Consider the following 17,695-nt stretch of genomic DNA (forward strand, 5'->3'; position numbering starts at 1 on the left):
GAATTACATTTATGAATTAATGGATTTCTATTAACGAATGAATTACATTAAGGAGTAGAGGCAGTTATTATATATCCCTTCCTCTTACAAATATCAATCTATACTGCAAGCTTCCTAAAAGTACCTTAAAAATACTCATGAACAGGATTACACAATACTAGAGTTCTTATTGACATTACTGATTTAAATTTCCAGAGACATCAATGTCCCTCTGTGCCTATAGTAATTGCAACATACCAGTTTCCAGCGTCTTTCCAAAGCATTCAGCTGATTCTTACTTATGCACAAAGTGAATATTGTTAAACAAATTGGGCTGTATTTTTATTAAAAGTTTATAGAATTGCACTGTTAATACTTGCTGCACTCTTGCACTTCCACCCAGATGGGACTTTAGCACATTGAGTATTGTTTGCTTCCTTGCTTCCTCTGTATTGGAGTGTTGGTTAAAAGAGAGAGACAGTATAAGTAGCATATAAAATGTTGGACTGGCATCAGGAGACCCAGCTCTTAGTCCATACTCAGCCATAGAAACTCACTGGGTGATTTTAGGCATGTGTCTCAGCATGGCCTAACTCATAGGGCTGGTGCTGTGGTAAAGGGGGGCAGGGGTTATATGCACACACTCTTGAACTGCTTAACAGAAAAGTGGATAGTGCATAAAAGAGAACATGAAAGATAGATGACCTACGGGGACTTCCTTGCACAAAAGAATGCAATACGTCAGAAGCCCCATATAGGACTCCAACGGCAAATACTGACACTGTATGCTCCTTGGTTGTTAGCAGTCAAACCTTTTGTGTAAAATCAATTTCTTATCCCCATTTCTGTTTTATTTTGTTCTGTTTTTCTTTAGATGGATGGAAGGACGGACGGATGGATGGATGGATGGATGGATGGATGGATGGATGATAGATAGATAGATAGATAGATAGATAGATAGATAGATAGATAGATAGATAGATAGATAGATAGATGATAGATAAAAGTATAGACTACCCATCTTAATTGTAATCTAGTTCATTCTATGGGCAGTGCATTCAGTGAAGGATCAATATTCCATCATTTATAAAGCACTGTCTCTCACCTGGGGTAAATGTTCTTGTTGTGTTTTCAATTTCTGATTTTAATTGGTATGCTTAATAAGAATGGTTGGTTATATTTTGAAAACTGCTTTAAATAGCAACTAAAAATATAAACTGCACTGTAAAAATAAATTAAATGCATTGAAAAAAGTATTAGGATAAGAAGTCTACAAAGCTATTAAATAATTGCCAAGTGAGGAAGTACGTCAGATAGCTCAAACTCTTATGTAGGTTGCATTGAAGACTAGCTATTCTGCGGATATATTTACATGTGTATGGGGAGTACATCTTTCAACAGCTTTTGGTTATGGCAGAAGGGAAGATCTCCAAGACTATTGAGTGACTGTGCCTCTAAATCCTGGCATTTATGTTATGGAATTGCACAGAACATTAAATTTGGAGTATTTGCTACTACCTGAAGCTTTGGGAGGCAGGTATCAGGCATCTGGCATTAGTCTCGTCAAAATCCTGATGACATTCAGATCTTGTTCTGTATAACATTTGAACTAGGAAATATACGTATGTTCTGATCAAATATTTAGATCAGTGGTTTCCAAGCTTTTTTTAGCCATGCCCCACTTAAGCATCTCAAAAATCCTGATGCCGCTCCCCCTGTGACATATAATTCTTATTATTCAAAAAGTGAACGCCTACTCATGCGGAGGAAGCCTAAAAGGCAATTGACTTGGTTTAAACAAGGTTCCAAAGAACACGGCATCCATGAAAGAGAAAAATAAAAGAACAAACTTGGGTCCTGGCTTTCCCCAGCAGTCATCCACTCTGTCTCCCCACAGAGCAGGTCTCCCTGCAACCACCCAGCAGCAAAGCCCACAGGAAAGAGAGAGAGAGATCCTTAGTGGGAACACATCTGATTGGTTGGCCGTTGTCCGTCGTCCCCCCCAGCTGGGATATCCTTTTCATACCAGGCCTTAGGAAATGCACTTTAGCAAAGACAACGATAGGTAAATGAAACACAGCTGTTTCATCACAATTATATAAGAACAATTAGCAGGCTTTCAAAAATTCAGTTAATAGCTTATTTTCGAATTGCCCCCCTGTGGGGCACGGGCCCCAAGTTTGGAACCACTTGTCTAGATGCTCTAATTTGATGGAAGAGGAGCAATGAACAAAGTCTGAATCCTGATAAATCAAAAACTTTGTGGATGGGGACTGGCATTTGACAGTTTTTAGTTTGATTGCATTTTCTTGGAAAGATCAGATATGTATGTTGGTATGCCTAGACTCCTTGCTATTATTATAGTACTGGTGAAGTGAGTTCATGAAAAGTTCTTACACTTTTTTTATTAAAATTGATTACCATATTTTTGGGAATATAAGATGTACCTTCCCCCCCCCCACACCAAAAAAAGCGTGTGAAAATGTTGATGTGTCTTATAACAGAATACAGCCATTGTTGGCCTCCCGAAGCCCTGCCCCCACATCCCATTTTTGCGAAAAATGGGCAAAACACGGGCCATTTTTCCTTTTCCTCCAGCCCCCAGGAGCACTCTGCAGGCTCCAGGATGGGCAATGGGAAAATGTTCCCATTTTTGTGAAAAATGGGCTAAAAAATTGGCTGTTTCTCGCAAAAACTGAGAGGTTTTTCCCTTCCCCCAACCCCCAGAAACATTCTGCAGGCTTCAGGAGGGCTAGGGGAAGGAGAAAATGCTGCCGTTTTTGTGAAAAATGGCCCAATTTCCACCCATTTTTTACAACAACAGGGGCATTTTGCCTTCCCCCAGCCCTGCTGAAGCCTGCAGAGTGCTCCTGGGGGCCCGGGAGGGCAAAACCTTTTTTTCTTACTTACCTCTTCGAAATCTTTGTGCCTCTTATACACTGGTGCATCTTATAGTCCTAAAAATACGGTAATCAAAAAAGATGTTACCTAATTTTTGACTATAGTAGATTAACATTTTTCTTCTACATTTCAGTTAATATAACTATCCCCTTTCCCAGCTTTGATAGCATATGTATTGTTATCCATAGTACACTGATAACCTCTTGCTCATATTAAATCTATTGCTTTTGAAGTTGGGTTACCATTTGATGCTACATTCTGGACTAAACCGACCCTTGATATTTTGTAAGAACATACACTTAACATTTTTAATTCCTTTGTCTCCTAGATTTATACATTTATTCTGTATAAATGTTAGATGAATATTTTCCTGTGTTTCTGTTTTCTCGTCTCATTTTTAGTATGTCCTCTTTAAATTTATTATATATTTTAAAATTTGTTTTGAGATAATTTTGTACAGGAACAGTATAAAAATATCATAATCATCCCCTTTGTTTAAATTAGCATGACCATCTTCATCCTTGTTAAAAAAAGATATTATAAAGGGAATATTGCATTTTTCCTCTTCATATGTGTCTTTCGTATGATGTCTCCCTGATCGTTTGTGGGAAAGTACAGAATTTTATCATTGGCAAAAGACATTACCTTTCTAAATATTGTTCTACAAAATGTTCAATTAATATATATTTCTCCCTTATACCTCAATTGTCTTCACCAATCAATTTAGCTTGCAGGCTTATTTATCAAGAAGAGACTAGGGTGGCCTATAGTATATAAAAAATTAATCTATCTTTCCTTAAAATGATTCAGAATTTGTTTATATATATATTCTTAATTGTAACATATAATCATAACTCATTTTCACATACACTTTGGTGCATTTAAACCCTTGCTTCCATTTGCTATCTATATAATCATAATTCTTCCTATAATCATGGTGCATGATTTGCCATCTAACTCAACTGATGTAGCACAAAATGTAGTTAATAACACTAGACAAAACAAATAGTATGCTTAGTACACTCATGTGACCCACAGACATAATTGTTTCTTTAGTTCCAGATCACTTTATGCCTTCTTGGGTGTCAAATCAGTTTTACATATATGAGGAATTAAAACTTAGTAATTGGTTGATGAATTACATTCTGAAGTAATGGGATGGCAAAAAAAATGGATACATTCAGCAAACTTTATAAATATTATATTGATTTTCTACAGGTTAGCAAAAACATGTTCTCACAATGAATCAGTGAAGAGTATTTTTAAAGAATCTTTCATGCCTGGACATACATCTGGAACTCCTTATACTAGCTAACAGTAAAGTAAATGCCACTGCTTATTATATCCTACTTTTTTATTTTAAAAAGGAAATTGAAACCACACCACTTGCAGAACTGCCTGACATTAAATTGGCTATTGAAAAAGCATCAGTTGTGTATTTACATATTCCATATTTTGTTCCATACATCACCCTTCCCTGATGCACTTGAATTGGATGTTTTCCATATAAGCTAAAATATATGAAAAGCTATCTTGTTTTTCAAAATGGGCTGGCTATAAGAGCCTCCCCCCACCCCCTTATCGTGGACACATTTTCTTAGTGATTTCTTTCTTTGTATATATTTATTTCTTTTATAAAGTTGGAAACACTTGCAGTATATGTAGCAGTTCATCTAAAAGCTAGGTATAGAGTTAAAAATAATTCCCATAATAAGAACCGAATGTATGACAAAGAACAGCTCAGTGTCAGAAACAAAAACAATCCACAGAAGAGACGTCATAATTTAAAAGTTGGTTTTACAGCATTCTTTAATTTAGAGTGGGGCAAAATGCTTCTGTGATTAAATCACAGCTTCCTGCTCTTTGCTGCTAGAAGAGGTTCAAGAATGTATATTTCATTTTTAAAATATAATATGAAACAAATGGAGGACATGTGTGCAGACTTAAAGCATATTTTATGAATTTATCTTAAGACTCTCCTGTTACCAGAAGGTTGTGAGTGCATAGGTTGGATTTGGACTGTTATTTCACCATCTACTCTCATCATGAATTTATTGCAGGAACAAAAGCCAATGAGTTTCAACCCAACCTATTTCCTTGGCTTTAAGCTGAGTTAGAAAAGTTGGCTGTTTCTCAGTTTTTTAAATGCAGCACACATTTCTTTACAATTCATAAGGAACTTATATAAAGCAAAACACAGTGGTTGAACTTTGCAGCAAAGAAATCTAAATTATTGTGTTACCTACATAAGATTTTCTGAGTCTGTTTTTTGTTAGAAATTCACAAGAAAAGACCCTTGACCCATGGGTGTCAAGAGTTGTAGGCATTTTGGTTTGTGTCCTTAATAGGTCAGACTATTGCAGTGACCTCAGTTAGATCCTACCATAATTAAATCCTAGTGTTTTGGTTACTTACCTGTCCTGTGTTGTTGGTAAGATGGTATCCAGAGAATTCTTGACACATGGAGAAGTATGCCAAACTCTTGTAGGTAAGGTTTCAAATTAATATCAGAAGGAAAAAAAGGAAATAATAAGTCCCTAAATTCTTGTTACAAAAAAAGCAAAAAATATTGAAGAAGAAAAAACATTTTATATTTCTACACTTTAATAGACAGAATGGCAATCACTATCAGTATGAAAGTGTTTCCAACTTGAGTTCATTGCTCTACACTCACACAGTCTCAAAATAATTATGGCTCCATCATGGTGTTTGGAATGCTTCTTGTTGGGCTACAATTGAGTAGTTGATGTTCACAGAATTTTATTGAGGTACTGGATCGCTCAAAAGAAGGTGCAAAGATTTGTGTATTTATTGTACTCATGGGCGATTAATCACTATACCCCTTGGTATCACACTTCAGTTTCATGTAACTATAAATCTGGGCTCTCCACTCCTTATTCTGAAATTGATTTTCTCTGTGATAAATTCACACACAACTCAGCTGATGCAGATATTTTATTGCAGACGAAAATGAAGCCTGCTACAAACAGAATCTCTGCTTATTACCGTGTACAGCAATATACTCTGTGCAGTTGTGTGATTCAGCCAGTTTGCACCACTTCGGGAGAGCCAGTTGTTAACTTTCTGAGCAGTTTAGTGAACTGATTGTTGGAAGAAATCATTAGGACAGAGAACCGGTTGTTAAATTATTTGAATCCACCACTGGCTCTGTATCTGTCTATAAGAAAAAGAGATAGCATGTATGTCTGCTTTGTATCACAGCAGGTTGTTGAGATAAGTCGTAATATCAAAATATATATCTTAAATAATCTTGACTTCTAAAGCACCTCTATTTCTTCAATAATTTAAAATGGTTATTTCAAATAAGAAAAACTGAGGATGTACTTTAAAACAAAATTATTATGTGATTCTACTTCAGTGAAGTTATTAATTTATTGCATGACTCTTGGCGGCCAAAAAACAAAAACAATTTAATACTATAAGTAACATAAAATAGCACCTGGGATCTACACGTAACAAACAACCATTGTCAATACAGCCAAGAAACCCTCCAGATCTTTGCTGGTTTGGCTAACTGGTCTACAATGATATAGCATAAAGGATAGTATACAACAGGGGTGTCAAACTCAATTTCATTGAAGACTGCATCAGGGTTGTGTTTGACCTTGCAGGGCTAAGTGGGCATGACCAGCTCAACGTCCCTTGTGTCGGGTTCCTGTGGTGGCCCAAATACTCTGCCAGCGAAAATGGATTCCTGAGCTCCATTTTAGGATGGGACAGTCTCCTGCAACCCTCTGCCAGTGAAAACGGAGCTCAGGAGGACTTCATGCAATCCTCCCAAGCTCCATTTTCGGTGGCAGGGCACTGCGGGCTGTTTGCAGGGTGGCCCCTCAGGCTGGATCTAAGCAGCCCGCAGGCCAGATCTGGCCCCTGGGCCTTGAATTTGACACCCCTGGTATAAAATGATATGCTAAAGAATACCTGAGTGGCGACTTCTCATATGCGATAGCACTATAGCTATGACTTAATGATAATAGCTAGCCATGCTAATCATGTTAGCTCTACTAAAATAAAGTAATGACAGTGAATTTGTCTTTAAGCAACCTATTTTTAAGAAAGAAAAGGAAAAAAGGAAGCAGAGAAAGGAGAGAAAATCTGATGGTTTCTTTCATTTCTTTCTCTGAATTTTGGGATTAATTTGCCTTTGAATCTATATTTGTATAAAATACTTTGCATCCACAATATTCCTTAATACAGCTGGTAAATCAAACACATCTCAAGTGTTTCTTATTTAATATTTTTCTTTAGTTTGAAGATGCAAACTTTAATTCCAGGGTTAAGAATAGAACAAATTAAACATTCTTCCCTCTGGGAAATTTAAGAGCATGAGATTGGGAAGCAAATTATTGATATTCTCATATCTTCTGTTTCCTATTTCAATCAGCCCTTAGTTTTGAATAAAAGTAAAAAAAAATCATGTCACATATCAAATAATGTTTTGCCCTAACATTATACTAATTTATTCCTGGGAGAGAATTTCAGAGCATGGGGAGCAGTGTTGCTGAGGACGAGGGGGGGGGAGAGACAGGGGAAAAAAAATCAGTTGTAATGGCCTGAGCTTGAATTTTCTTCACAGAGCTGAAATAGCTACCATTGTTAGTCTCTATAAAAGATACACGGAATTTCATTTTGTATATAGTCACACAAAATTAAAATAATGACTACTCCATATACTCCATAGATGTGAGTGTAAGGCATTTTTGGTTTGCTTTCCCACTTTTGTGCCTAGCCAATACATAGTCAGCCTGGCATTGAGACTGTAAACAACAACAAAATAATCTTGCCCCTTCGCAGATCCCCAAAAAACTAAGAAAATAAAATGTGTCTCACATTCTGCGCTTGACTCACAGAGCAACAAAGATGATTAGGGGACTGGAGGCTAAAACATAGAAAGCAAGACTGTCAAACTGCTACCCCATGGGCAACATGCATGACACCCTAGCCACGGCCATGCCCACTTTAGCGAAGGGGGAAAAAGTCCTGATACATCACATGACGCCGCTGTGACAACGTGAGTTTGACACTCCTGAGATAAAGGATGGTTGCTGGAATTGGGTATGACTAGTTCAGTGAAGAGAAGGATTATGAATGACATGATAGCTAAGGAGCTGCTATAAAGAAGAAGGAGACAATCTATTCTCCAGAGCATCTGAAGACAGAATAAGAAGTAATGGATGGAAATTAATCAAGGAGAGAAGTAACCTAGAAATAAGGACAAATTTTCTAACAGTTAGAACAATTAATCAGTGGAAAAACTTACCTCCAGAAGTTGTGAATGCTCCTACACTGGAAGTTTTTAAGAAGAGATTGGCAATCATTTGTCTGAAATAGTATAGGGTTTCCTGCCTGAGCAGTGGGTTTGAGTAGAAGACTTCCTATTCTGTTATTCTTTTACTTTCCCAGTCATATAAATGTGACACAGCTATAAAAGCAACTCCAGACATATAGGATATAGACATTACATTTCATTCATTCATTCATTCATTCATTCATTCATTCATTCATTCATTCATTCATTCATTCATTCATTATTTTGATTTGTTTAAATGCCCATCTCACATTTGTGACCCTGGGCAGCTCACACAATTAAAAACAAGCAAATAACATAACCAGTAAACAAAATTCATAAATCAATAACTATCATAATAATCTCCTTTAAAACTGAATTTAAAACCCAATTAAAAACCAAAATCAAAATTGAGAAACATAAAAAGCAAACAAGTCAAAGTCATGGTTCAAAAAGTATATGAACCATAACCAGATCCCAGACCAACTGAGAATGAAGAAGTGAACTAAAATCATATTCTAAACTATTTTAAAAAAAATAAAAGATAGTTCAGAAGGCTGAATTCGTCTGCTTTAAAGTAGCAGCCTACAACCTCTTACTTGTAGCCTTTTTTTACATACCTGTTCAACTGTCTTTCAGAAGATTGGTATAGCAATAGCAATAGCAGTTAGACTTATATACCGCTTCATAGGGCTTTCAGCCCTCTCTAAGCGGTTTACAGAGTCAGCATATTGCCCCCAACAACAATCTGGGTCCTCATTTTACCCACCTCGGAAGGATGGAAGGCTAAGCCAACCCTGAGCCGGTGAGATTTGAACAGCCGAACTGCAGAGCTGCAGTCAGCTGAAGTAGCCTGCAGTGCTGCATTTAACCACTGCGCCACCTCGGCAGGATAGAAAAAAGTTCCAAGCCATTTAAACTAAGAAAGTGCTGTACTTCTAGTTTTCTTCCAAATGAATGGGTTATACAAACGAAGGATGACTTCTACAAACAAAAGAGAATCATCTATTTCTCCTATTTTTGTTGTTTTAAGAAGTTGAATTTTTTGTATGGGATCCTTCTGGCTATGACCACTCATTGCCATTATCTTTCAGGATTTAACAAATTTGATCTATTGGTTGTATTAGAATGAAATTATCAAGATTCATATCCATTTTTCTTTCTACCTTAAGTGATGGGGAAAGGTAAATTTGTGTTGAAAAATTAACAGGTGAAGTGGAAGATAAGCTTGAGAAAAAGTGGGAGGAGCTTTTGGGGGATGCTATGTGAGTCTCCTGCTTCATCCCACTACTTTCCTATGATCCATTGGTCTCTGAGAGGTAAATTAAAACTTTAGTTGCATAAGCTCATTTTTTTCATACCTAAATATAACTTCATCTAGTAATTAGAACATCTAACATGGAAATTCTGACCATCTGACCATCTTTACCAGCTAGGTTCTACGTCCTAATTTTTTCTGTTATTAGTACATTTGCAAAAACATAAAGCTGCCATTTGCAAGTTTACAATCTTTCTACATCTCCTTTGTTTTAGAATCAAAGTTAGATTTAAAAATTAATAACACTGTCTAAGATAACTCAGTTTTTGTGGATTGCTTTTGACATTATGGACAGATTCCCATCATGATAGTGTTCATTACACATCTAGTTCTGTTCAAAAATAATACATGTAATTATGGCCAATGATTGATGGAGATTTTGAAAATGCTTTTTTAAATGTCCAATGTAGCATATAGTTATAGTGTTTAAGATTTAAGATTTGTCATTTCCTCAATTCTACCATTTTTACACATTTACAAGGTGTCAGAATTATCCAAATTACTGGTACGTCGTCTTCATTCCAACAGCTGAAGGATTTCTTTGAAACCCTGGGAACTAATAGAAGTATATATACCAAATCTACCAAAATTATTATGATAGTCAATAACACTAATTAATTTATAATTAGGTTACAAAGATTATTATTATGCATAATCATTTCAAATTAGTTTAAATTCATTTTTAAAAGATTGGAAAGTAATTTACAGATTGAAAGATACCAATTGTTTTTTAATAGTGTCTTATGCGATGTATGAACTAATATTGTGTTCATCAACACAACAGACTGCTAACCAAGTGGTTTACAGTCCTGTACCTTGCCCAACAACTCTGAGGACGTAGGTTGCATAGTAAGCAGAAGGTAATTGCAAGGAGTTGGAAAATATAACTCCCATTATATTAATAGAAGACTTTATCTATAATATTGGCTATAAACCCTATACTGGGGCAACTAATATATCAGAAATAGCATGTTCTCTTGTCTAGTTGAATAATAAATGGAGCTTTTGCCTTGAAGACCATACAGTCAGCCAGGCCACCCACACTTCCTTTCCTCTTTTTTCCTTCCTCTTTTGAGGTCAACCCATTTTTCAACTGCTCTAAAATGGGAGGCAATATGTTGCCATTGTGTTGTAGAGAGAAAGAAATTACTTTTTCAGTTCCCAGGAATTGAATTGGAGTGATATCTTGTGATTACCTTTTCACAACTGGAATATAACTTCCTTTTCTTTCTCCACATACCGCTCCCTCTCTGTTCATGTCCAGGCTCACACATGTTTTCAGATCTGTGTACCTGGAATACATTCTCCGACACTTCAGCATGAGTGTTAGCAGAATGCAAAACAGATGGACCAGCAGTTGCCAATGTTATCTTCTGGCCAGCTCTGGCAAGCCTCTCTTCTCTCTCCTTTCTTGGCATGGCAGAAATATCTGCCTTTATTTAGGACAGCCTGTATTCCCTGCCATGCCGCTTTTCCTCTGTTGCATTGTAGGTTAAATGCTATTTATTTGCTCGCTGCTGAGGCTGTAGGTGAGTTCAACAAACAATTAACATTTCCAAACTTGTTGGGTTTAAATTTATTTACTTTGCCTATTAAATATTTGGACACAGTATCAGCCAAGTCATTTTTTTCCCTAGAGAACACTCATCTTCACCCATCTCTGTAGATGTCTTAATGTTTAGTCCTACAGTTTGCAAAGTGCTTTACTTTTTAGGTTTAATTCTATTAAAAAATCTTAACTCTGATAAGTTCTAAGAATGAAATGATGATTCCCGGTCTTTATTTTCTATTACAAAATTCTATTTTCTCTTAGAAATTTTGAAAAATAAATGCTTGATTGTCTACTGAATTTAAATTATAACCCGAAGGAATCAGAGCTTCTACCAATTGCCGTTTCTTTCTGGAAAGTGACAAATTCAAACACAAAGTTGTTTTCATATTGTTACCGCTCACTTCAGTAGGGTTTCTATTGAATCTAATTGTTTTGGATGCTAGCCAAAAAAATTTTTTTTTCACCAATCTTGTCCTCTGGTGCCTTTGATTATTTTTTTTAAACAAAGGTTTATAGAAGGAATTTTTTTATATTTGTTTTACCCATTGTGAGCTGCAAAATAAATCACACAGGAAATCAAACTGGATGTAGCTATATTTATTTAAGTGTTCGTATTTCAGTCACTGTCGTTTAATGATTAGACTTCCTACGCAGGCTTTTAATTCAGTGCTATTAAATTTAGCATCATCTTAATATTGTATCTTCTGCCAAGGAAAGTGGCTAAGGGACCATCAATACAGCCAATATAAACAATTGGGGTGTGAAAGAGGAAAATATGAAACAATATTTTGGCTTTTTACTTCCATAGAGATTTCTATTAACTGTTAGTTTGATTTTTAAAGTCTAAATGGCAAATTATGTTTACTGATTTTCTCTATCCACAAATATAACTTGATACGGTATTTTCCCAAGATTCTTATAAAATGTAGCACTTTTATACTAGTATGTTTGCAAAACATATAACATAGAACAAGCTTCTCCGTTTTTTCCCCTCTCAAATTTCAAATTTGATGATTCAGAGACTACAAGAAATTCAAACAATCTACCGTATTTAAGAATAAATCACACAGTTAATTTCCAGACATTATGTGGAATATTAATCATGCTATTAAGGGTTATATGTGGTACTTTGTAAATGCTTTCATCTTTACACAGACCTTACAGCTATTAAGTTGCTTGCTGTGCACATGTATCGAGTGTACAAAGGGAAAACGGTATAGGAAAAAGACTATCTTGCTAGGCAACTTAATCTAGCAATATCATGAGAAAAAATGTGTAATCTTGAGCTATATTCGGGAGTCAGAGAAGTTTTGTAGGTGACTTTTAAAATTAATTAATGTTGATGTACATTAAAGTACCTGCTTAAATGGCATATAAAATGTCTTCATGGCATGCTTAGACACTACATCACCAAGAGTATTTAATCAGAATGTATCATACATCAGGTCTTAAATTTATTAACTTCATTGCTTCATTGTAAAACATGACTGAGTACAGGGCTATAGTTATACCTGATTGCCTGTATTCAGTAGTGGGTTTTGGCTATAGGGACAGCCTTTTGCTCAAGCAAGGGAGAAGATACTTACAACAAGTTCATTTTGTGACCGTTCAGAGATGCAGCAGCACTGAAAAAGTGACTTATGATGTTTTTTCACATTTATGACTATTGCAGCATCCCCATGGTCATGTGACCAAAATTCAGATGCTTGGCAACTAGTTCATACCTATGACGGTGGCTGCATCTTTGGATGGTGTGATCAGCTTTTGCAACCTCCTGACAAGCAAAGTCAATGGGGAAGCTAGATTCACTTCACAACCGTGTTACTAACTTAACAATTGCGGAGACTCACTGAACAACTATGGCAAGAAAAAACGTAAAATGGGGCAAAGCTCACTTCACAAAAGTCTGAACAATAGAAATTTGGGGCTCAGTTGTGTTTGTAAGTTGAGGATTAGCTGTAGTTATAGCAAACCAAATTGCTGACTGGTTTTTATTAAAAGCAATGTATTCAGAAAGTTGGTGGAATATGCCCTTTCATGCACAGTCCAAACTTTAATTGCGAAGACTGGATCTTTCTAACTTCCACAGGTTTATTTACAGCGTTTGGCCATAGAATGGCAGTGCCAGAAAAATAAATTAGAGTAAATATCAAATGTTAAAAGTTGTTATGTAGCTGATCTTCATGAAAGAATTATAATGCCAGTATTTCTCACTTAGTCATTGATGGTCTTGTTAAGGCTATAATCTCTTTATACTAAGCATCATTCTTCCAGCTACAACACCATTTGAACTCAATTATAGAAGAGTTAAGGATAATGCTATCACACATTCTGGTTCGCTTTCAATAACGGGGGGAAAAAGATTCTCAAATTAAAGAAAGTTATCCAATCCTAAAATATATTTGTACATCTGAGAACCGAAAAATGTTATATTTGGTAGCTGACATATTTTTGCGGATGTCGTTTTCTGCCCCTATTTGACCACATAAACTTTTTATCTATTACAGATCGGATTGAGAAGCATTCCACAATGCCAGATTCACCTGTGGATGTGAAGACACAATCCAGGCTGACCCCTCCAACAATGCCTCCTCCCCCAACTACCCAAGGAGCCCCAAGAACCAGTTCTTTCACACCCACAACATGTAAGGCATAAACTTCATTGACCAATAGAAGTACATTCAATAAAGTGAACAAAATAAAACTATCCTCTAACAAGAAGAACTATTGGTGTTTTGTGAGTGACGTTTACACATAAAGGAGTAAAATTCACTCACAACATGTAATTCTACTTTTCTTCTATATACAGTATGTTTCTGATAACAAAAGTGAAGCTGCAGCAAACATCTTGATCTTTCTTCTGGCCCTCATGTTCTCATTTTGGATAGCAAGAGATAAAAGAATTAATATTAATTAAATTGTTAATTGTCCCCTGCATTATACAGATCTCCAGCATTGCTTATCCTTCTTTCCAATTCAATAGTTAAGACTATTGTTTGTTTGCATTGCAGCATTCTGAATAAGAGTTGATGCTGATAGAGAAAAAAATGAACTTTTTTGACAACCGAATTACCCATTTCCAATTTACTACATATCTATCCGGCTGATTGTGGTAGATTTAAAGCTCACTCATTTTTAAAAGCAGCTCGACAACTATTTAGATTGGAAAGTAGTGCCTCAGTTTGCAATAATTGTAACCCAACTTCTCTAACCACGTAATGACAGGGATGCTATTATATATTTCTGTTTTCCTGTTCTATTTTCAGGAGCATTGTTTCCCCACTGTCAGCAGCTGTCTGGTTTTATTCCTATTCTTAGAGTATATTGTGATAAGTAACATCTGTATACATGCTCAGATAGGAACAGTGCCAGGAAAAAACCCATCAAGCTGTACTTCCTCATATTTCCTTATATTAAGGGGAGTTTATTTAAAACTGAAAAGTATTGTTATAACCTTGAAAGTAGAGATATTAAAAAAAAATGCCACATGAGTTCTTTCAGAATAGAAAGGGGGAGGCTCTGCGCACATACACCTGCACACACACAGTAGCAAAAATAAAATTGCTACCTACAGCCCAGTTCCAGGTAATCCAATCCAATCTCCTCTGGGAAAGACTGTATTTTAAAAAGTGTAAAGTCTTCAATGAATTTGTTTCACCTTTTTATAACTTTTCGAAAGTCCAGTGTGATTATGGCAAGTTTGGGCTGGTGACAGCTCCTTTTTTTTTTCAGGTAATGTAATGAATTTATAATCACAGAATTTTGCTTCATGATATTATTGCTCTATGCTGTTATGAGATCAGCATCCTTAGAACTTTATTCACCTGGGTTTGAGACCCTCAAAACCCTCTCAGTCTGGAATGTTTCATTATACATTAAAGAGGTCCTTATAAAAAAAAAGAATCACATCCTGAAAATTGCCCAGTTAATTCATGCTAAAGAAGGAAACGCCGTTTTGAAAACCTGCACGCTTTACATAATGTAACATTTGCAGGAACCAGGTTTTTATGGGTTTTTATGCATAGAGCCATACAATCAACACAATTGGGAATTTAAGGAACTTGTGATCAGACAGCAAATGCATTTTTTAAAAAGAAGCCTTTTTCTTACTCTTTCTCATGTAAGCCAAGAGTGAAAATTAAAAACATACAAGTTTTGAGTCACAGTTTTAAAGAATGTGCTGGGTTCCTTATTTTAAACCCACAAGATTTCCAACATTATGCAAACAGTAATTATTGGTTCTAAAAGTCTTTTTGGATAAATTCCATAAGGATGTTGTTTTGAAAAAATAATGGTAAGAGTTTCCTAGGTATGCCATGTTAATCTTCTGGAAGAAAGGTCAATTTTCAATCTAATGAATACTTACGGTATATGTGTACATTTCAACAGAATGCTTAGTTTGGTAATCAGGTTTTCATTCCATTAAAATGTATCATGTGCTTCTATTGAATCCAACAATTATAATTGCAAAACTATATGCATACAAAGTTTTCCTCCTGAAAGATAAATAGGAAACTGTATTTTTGCATCCTATTTAAAATATACAGAAAAATATAGTTTTACAATATGTTGTTTTCTTTTAAGATAAATTCATGTTAGGGCTGAGAAAGAGCTAAGAGACTCATTTGGATTTTGAAAGCATGTTGGAGGAACCCTCAAAAAATAGCTGGGTTGTTGATTGTTTGCGAAATGTCTGCTATGATTGATGTGGTTTTGCAACTAATCTTCTGGTACCCCAATATTAAATTAAAGTCAAGTAGGATAGGAAACTTGTAAGTAATCACTCAAAGAATCCACAGGCCTGTTTCTGAGAATCAGTTCTTTTTTGAAATCTAACACATTTACTGCAATTTATCTACAATATCCTTACTATTTAGGAAAATAACAAGTTAGTGAACTAATAGGATAATAGAGTTGGAAGGGACCTTGTGGGTCTTCTAGTCCAACCTTTTGCTCGGGCAGGAAACCCTATACCACAATAAATGGTTGTTCAATTGCTTTAAACGATTGCATTTCACCATTGCCCATTTGTACAAAATACTGCCTTCAGAAGGGGTGCAGTGGCTAAGACGCCGAGCTTGTCAATCAGAAAAGCCAGCAGTTCAACAGTTCAAATCCCTAGTGCCACATAACAGAGTGAGCTACTGTTACTTGTCCCAGCTTCTGCCAACCTAGCAGTTTGAAAGCACATAAAAATGCAAGAAGAAAAATAGGGACCACCTTGGTGGGAAGGTAAAAGCGTTCCTTGCACCTTCGGCATTTAGTCATGCCAGCCACATCATGGAGATGTCTTCGGACAGCGCTGGCTCTTCAGCTTTGGAATGGAGATGAGCACCACTTCCTAGAGTCAGGAATGACTAGCACATATGTGTGAGGGGAACCTTTATCTTTACTGCCTTTAGAAATATTATAACTTGGGGAAATATGATGGTGAAAAAGTTCTGACAATGTGTCTTTCTCTTCTTTCCTTTTTTAGTAACTAATGGCACGAGCCATTCACCAACAGCTTTGAATGGGGCTCCTTCCCCACCAAATGGCTTTAGCAATGGCCCATCCTCCTCCTCCTCATCATCTTTGGCTAATCAGCAGTTACCACCAGCTTGTGGAGCTCGGCAGCTTAGCAAACTGAAGAGATTTCTTACAACCTTACAGCAGTTTGGCAATGACATTTCACCAGAGATTGGGGAGAGAGTGCGTACCCTTGTGCTAGGACTTGTGGTAAGTGAATTAAATTATTGAATAACTGGTTTTTTTATCTTTCTTTTCAGACTTTCCTTGACTCCTCCCTTTTATTTATATACCTGACAAGAAGATAAGTGGTACTTATATTTTATTTATTTCATTTATATCCCAGCATTCTTCCAAGGGGCTCAAAGAAGTGTTTTTAGCCTGAGCTATCCTGTTGAGGCAAGTAAGTCTTAATCATAATGATTTGCCCAATCTTTGAACCCTATTTGAACCCTGGATTTCCATAATACAAAAAAAAAATCCTTCCTGTTTCATGATTTTTTGAACTAAGGACTATCCTGCACATAGTATGATTGGGATTTTAGGGCAGAGAAGTAAAGTACTTTATCACACACTACAGATTTAATTTATGTGTTTGTTAGCACAAGATGATGGCCATTAAAAGGAGATCAGGTGTCTTCTTGGATGTTGGGAGCTGTGGTGGTGCAGTGGTTAGAATGCAGTATTGCAAGTCGACTCTGACTCTGCCCACTGCAAGGAGTTTGATCCAGATGGCTCAAGGTTGACTCAACCTTCCATCCTTCTGAGGTCAGTAAAATGAGGACCCAGATTGTTGGGGACAATATGCTGATTCTGTAAACAGCTTAGAGAGTGCTGTAAAATACTATGAATCAATATACAAGTCTAAGTGTTATTGCCAGAGCTATATCAGTCGCTGATATAGAATTCTTATAGGATTTGTAACCATTTCTGTTAGATTTCCAATCATATATGTGTTTTTGTTTCCATAATAGTATGGTTGTGCCACCATGAAGAGAAAATAATGGATGTTATGGTCTGATTCCGCATGCATCCTATGTTTTGCATTCCAACAATAGTAGATATTGATCTTATGCTCTATTTAAATGAAGGATGTGGGTTTATTAGTACCTTTACGTCTCAGCTACTC

At 36.1% G+C, this 17,695-nt stretch overlaps 1 protein-coding gene across 6 annotated transcripts in view; it reads left to right on the plus strand.

Moving 5' to 3' along the window:
• The window catches only part of RUNX1T1 (RUNX1 partner transcriptional co-repressor 1), a 158,118-nt gene that overhangs the window by 83,457 nt on the left and 56,966 nt on the right, over window positions 1-17,695 (plus strand). For 4 of the 6 annotated variants that reach the window (XM_087706864.1, XM_087706866.1, XM_087706865.1 and 1 more), the window contains 2 exons: window positions 13,566-13,703; window positions 16,535-16,776. In XM_087706864.1, coding sequence (XP_087562990.1) covers window positions 13,566-13,703; window positions 16,535-16,776 — 380 coding nt within the window. Of the gene's footprint in view, window positions 1-10,983; window positions 11,036-13,565; window positions 13,704-16,534; window positions 16,777-17,695 lie in introns of those variants that run through there. The other 2 variants (XM_087706868.1, XM_087706863.1) reach the window with 2 other exon arrangements.

The sequence above is a fragment of the Thamnophis sirtalis genome, unplaced genomic scaffold (assembly GCF_051295495.1).
Source record: "Thamnophis sirtalis isolate CommonGarterSnake01/CBP01778 unplaced genomic scaffold, rThaSir2_p1.2 scaffold_2, whole genome shotgun sequence".
Classification (NCBI taxonomy): Eukaryota; Metazoa; Chordata; class Lepidosauria; order Squamata; family Natricidae; genus Thamnophis; species Thamnophis sirtalis.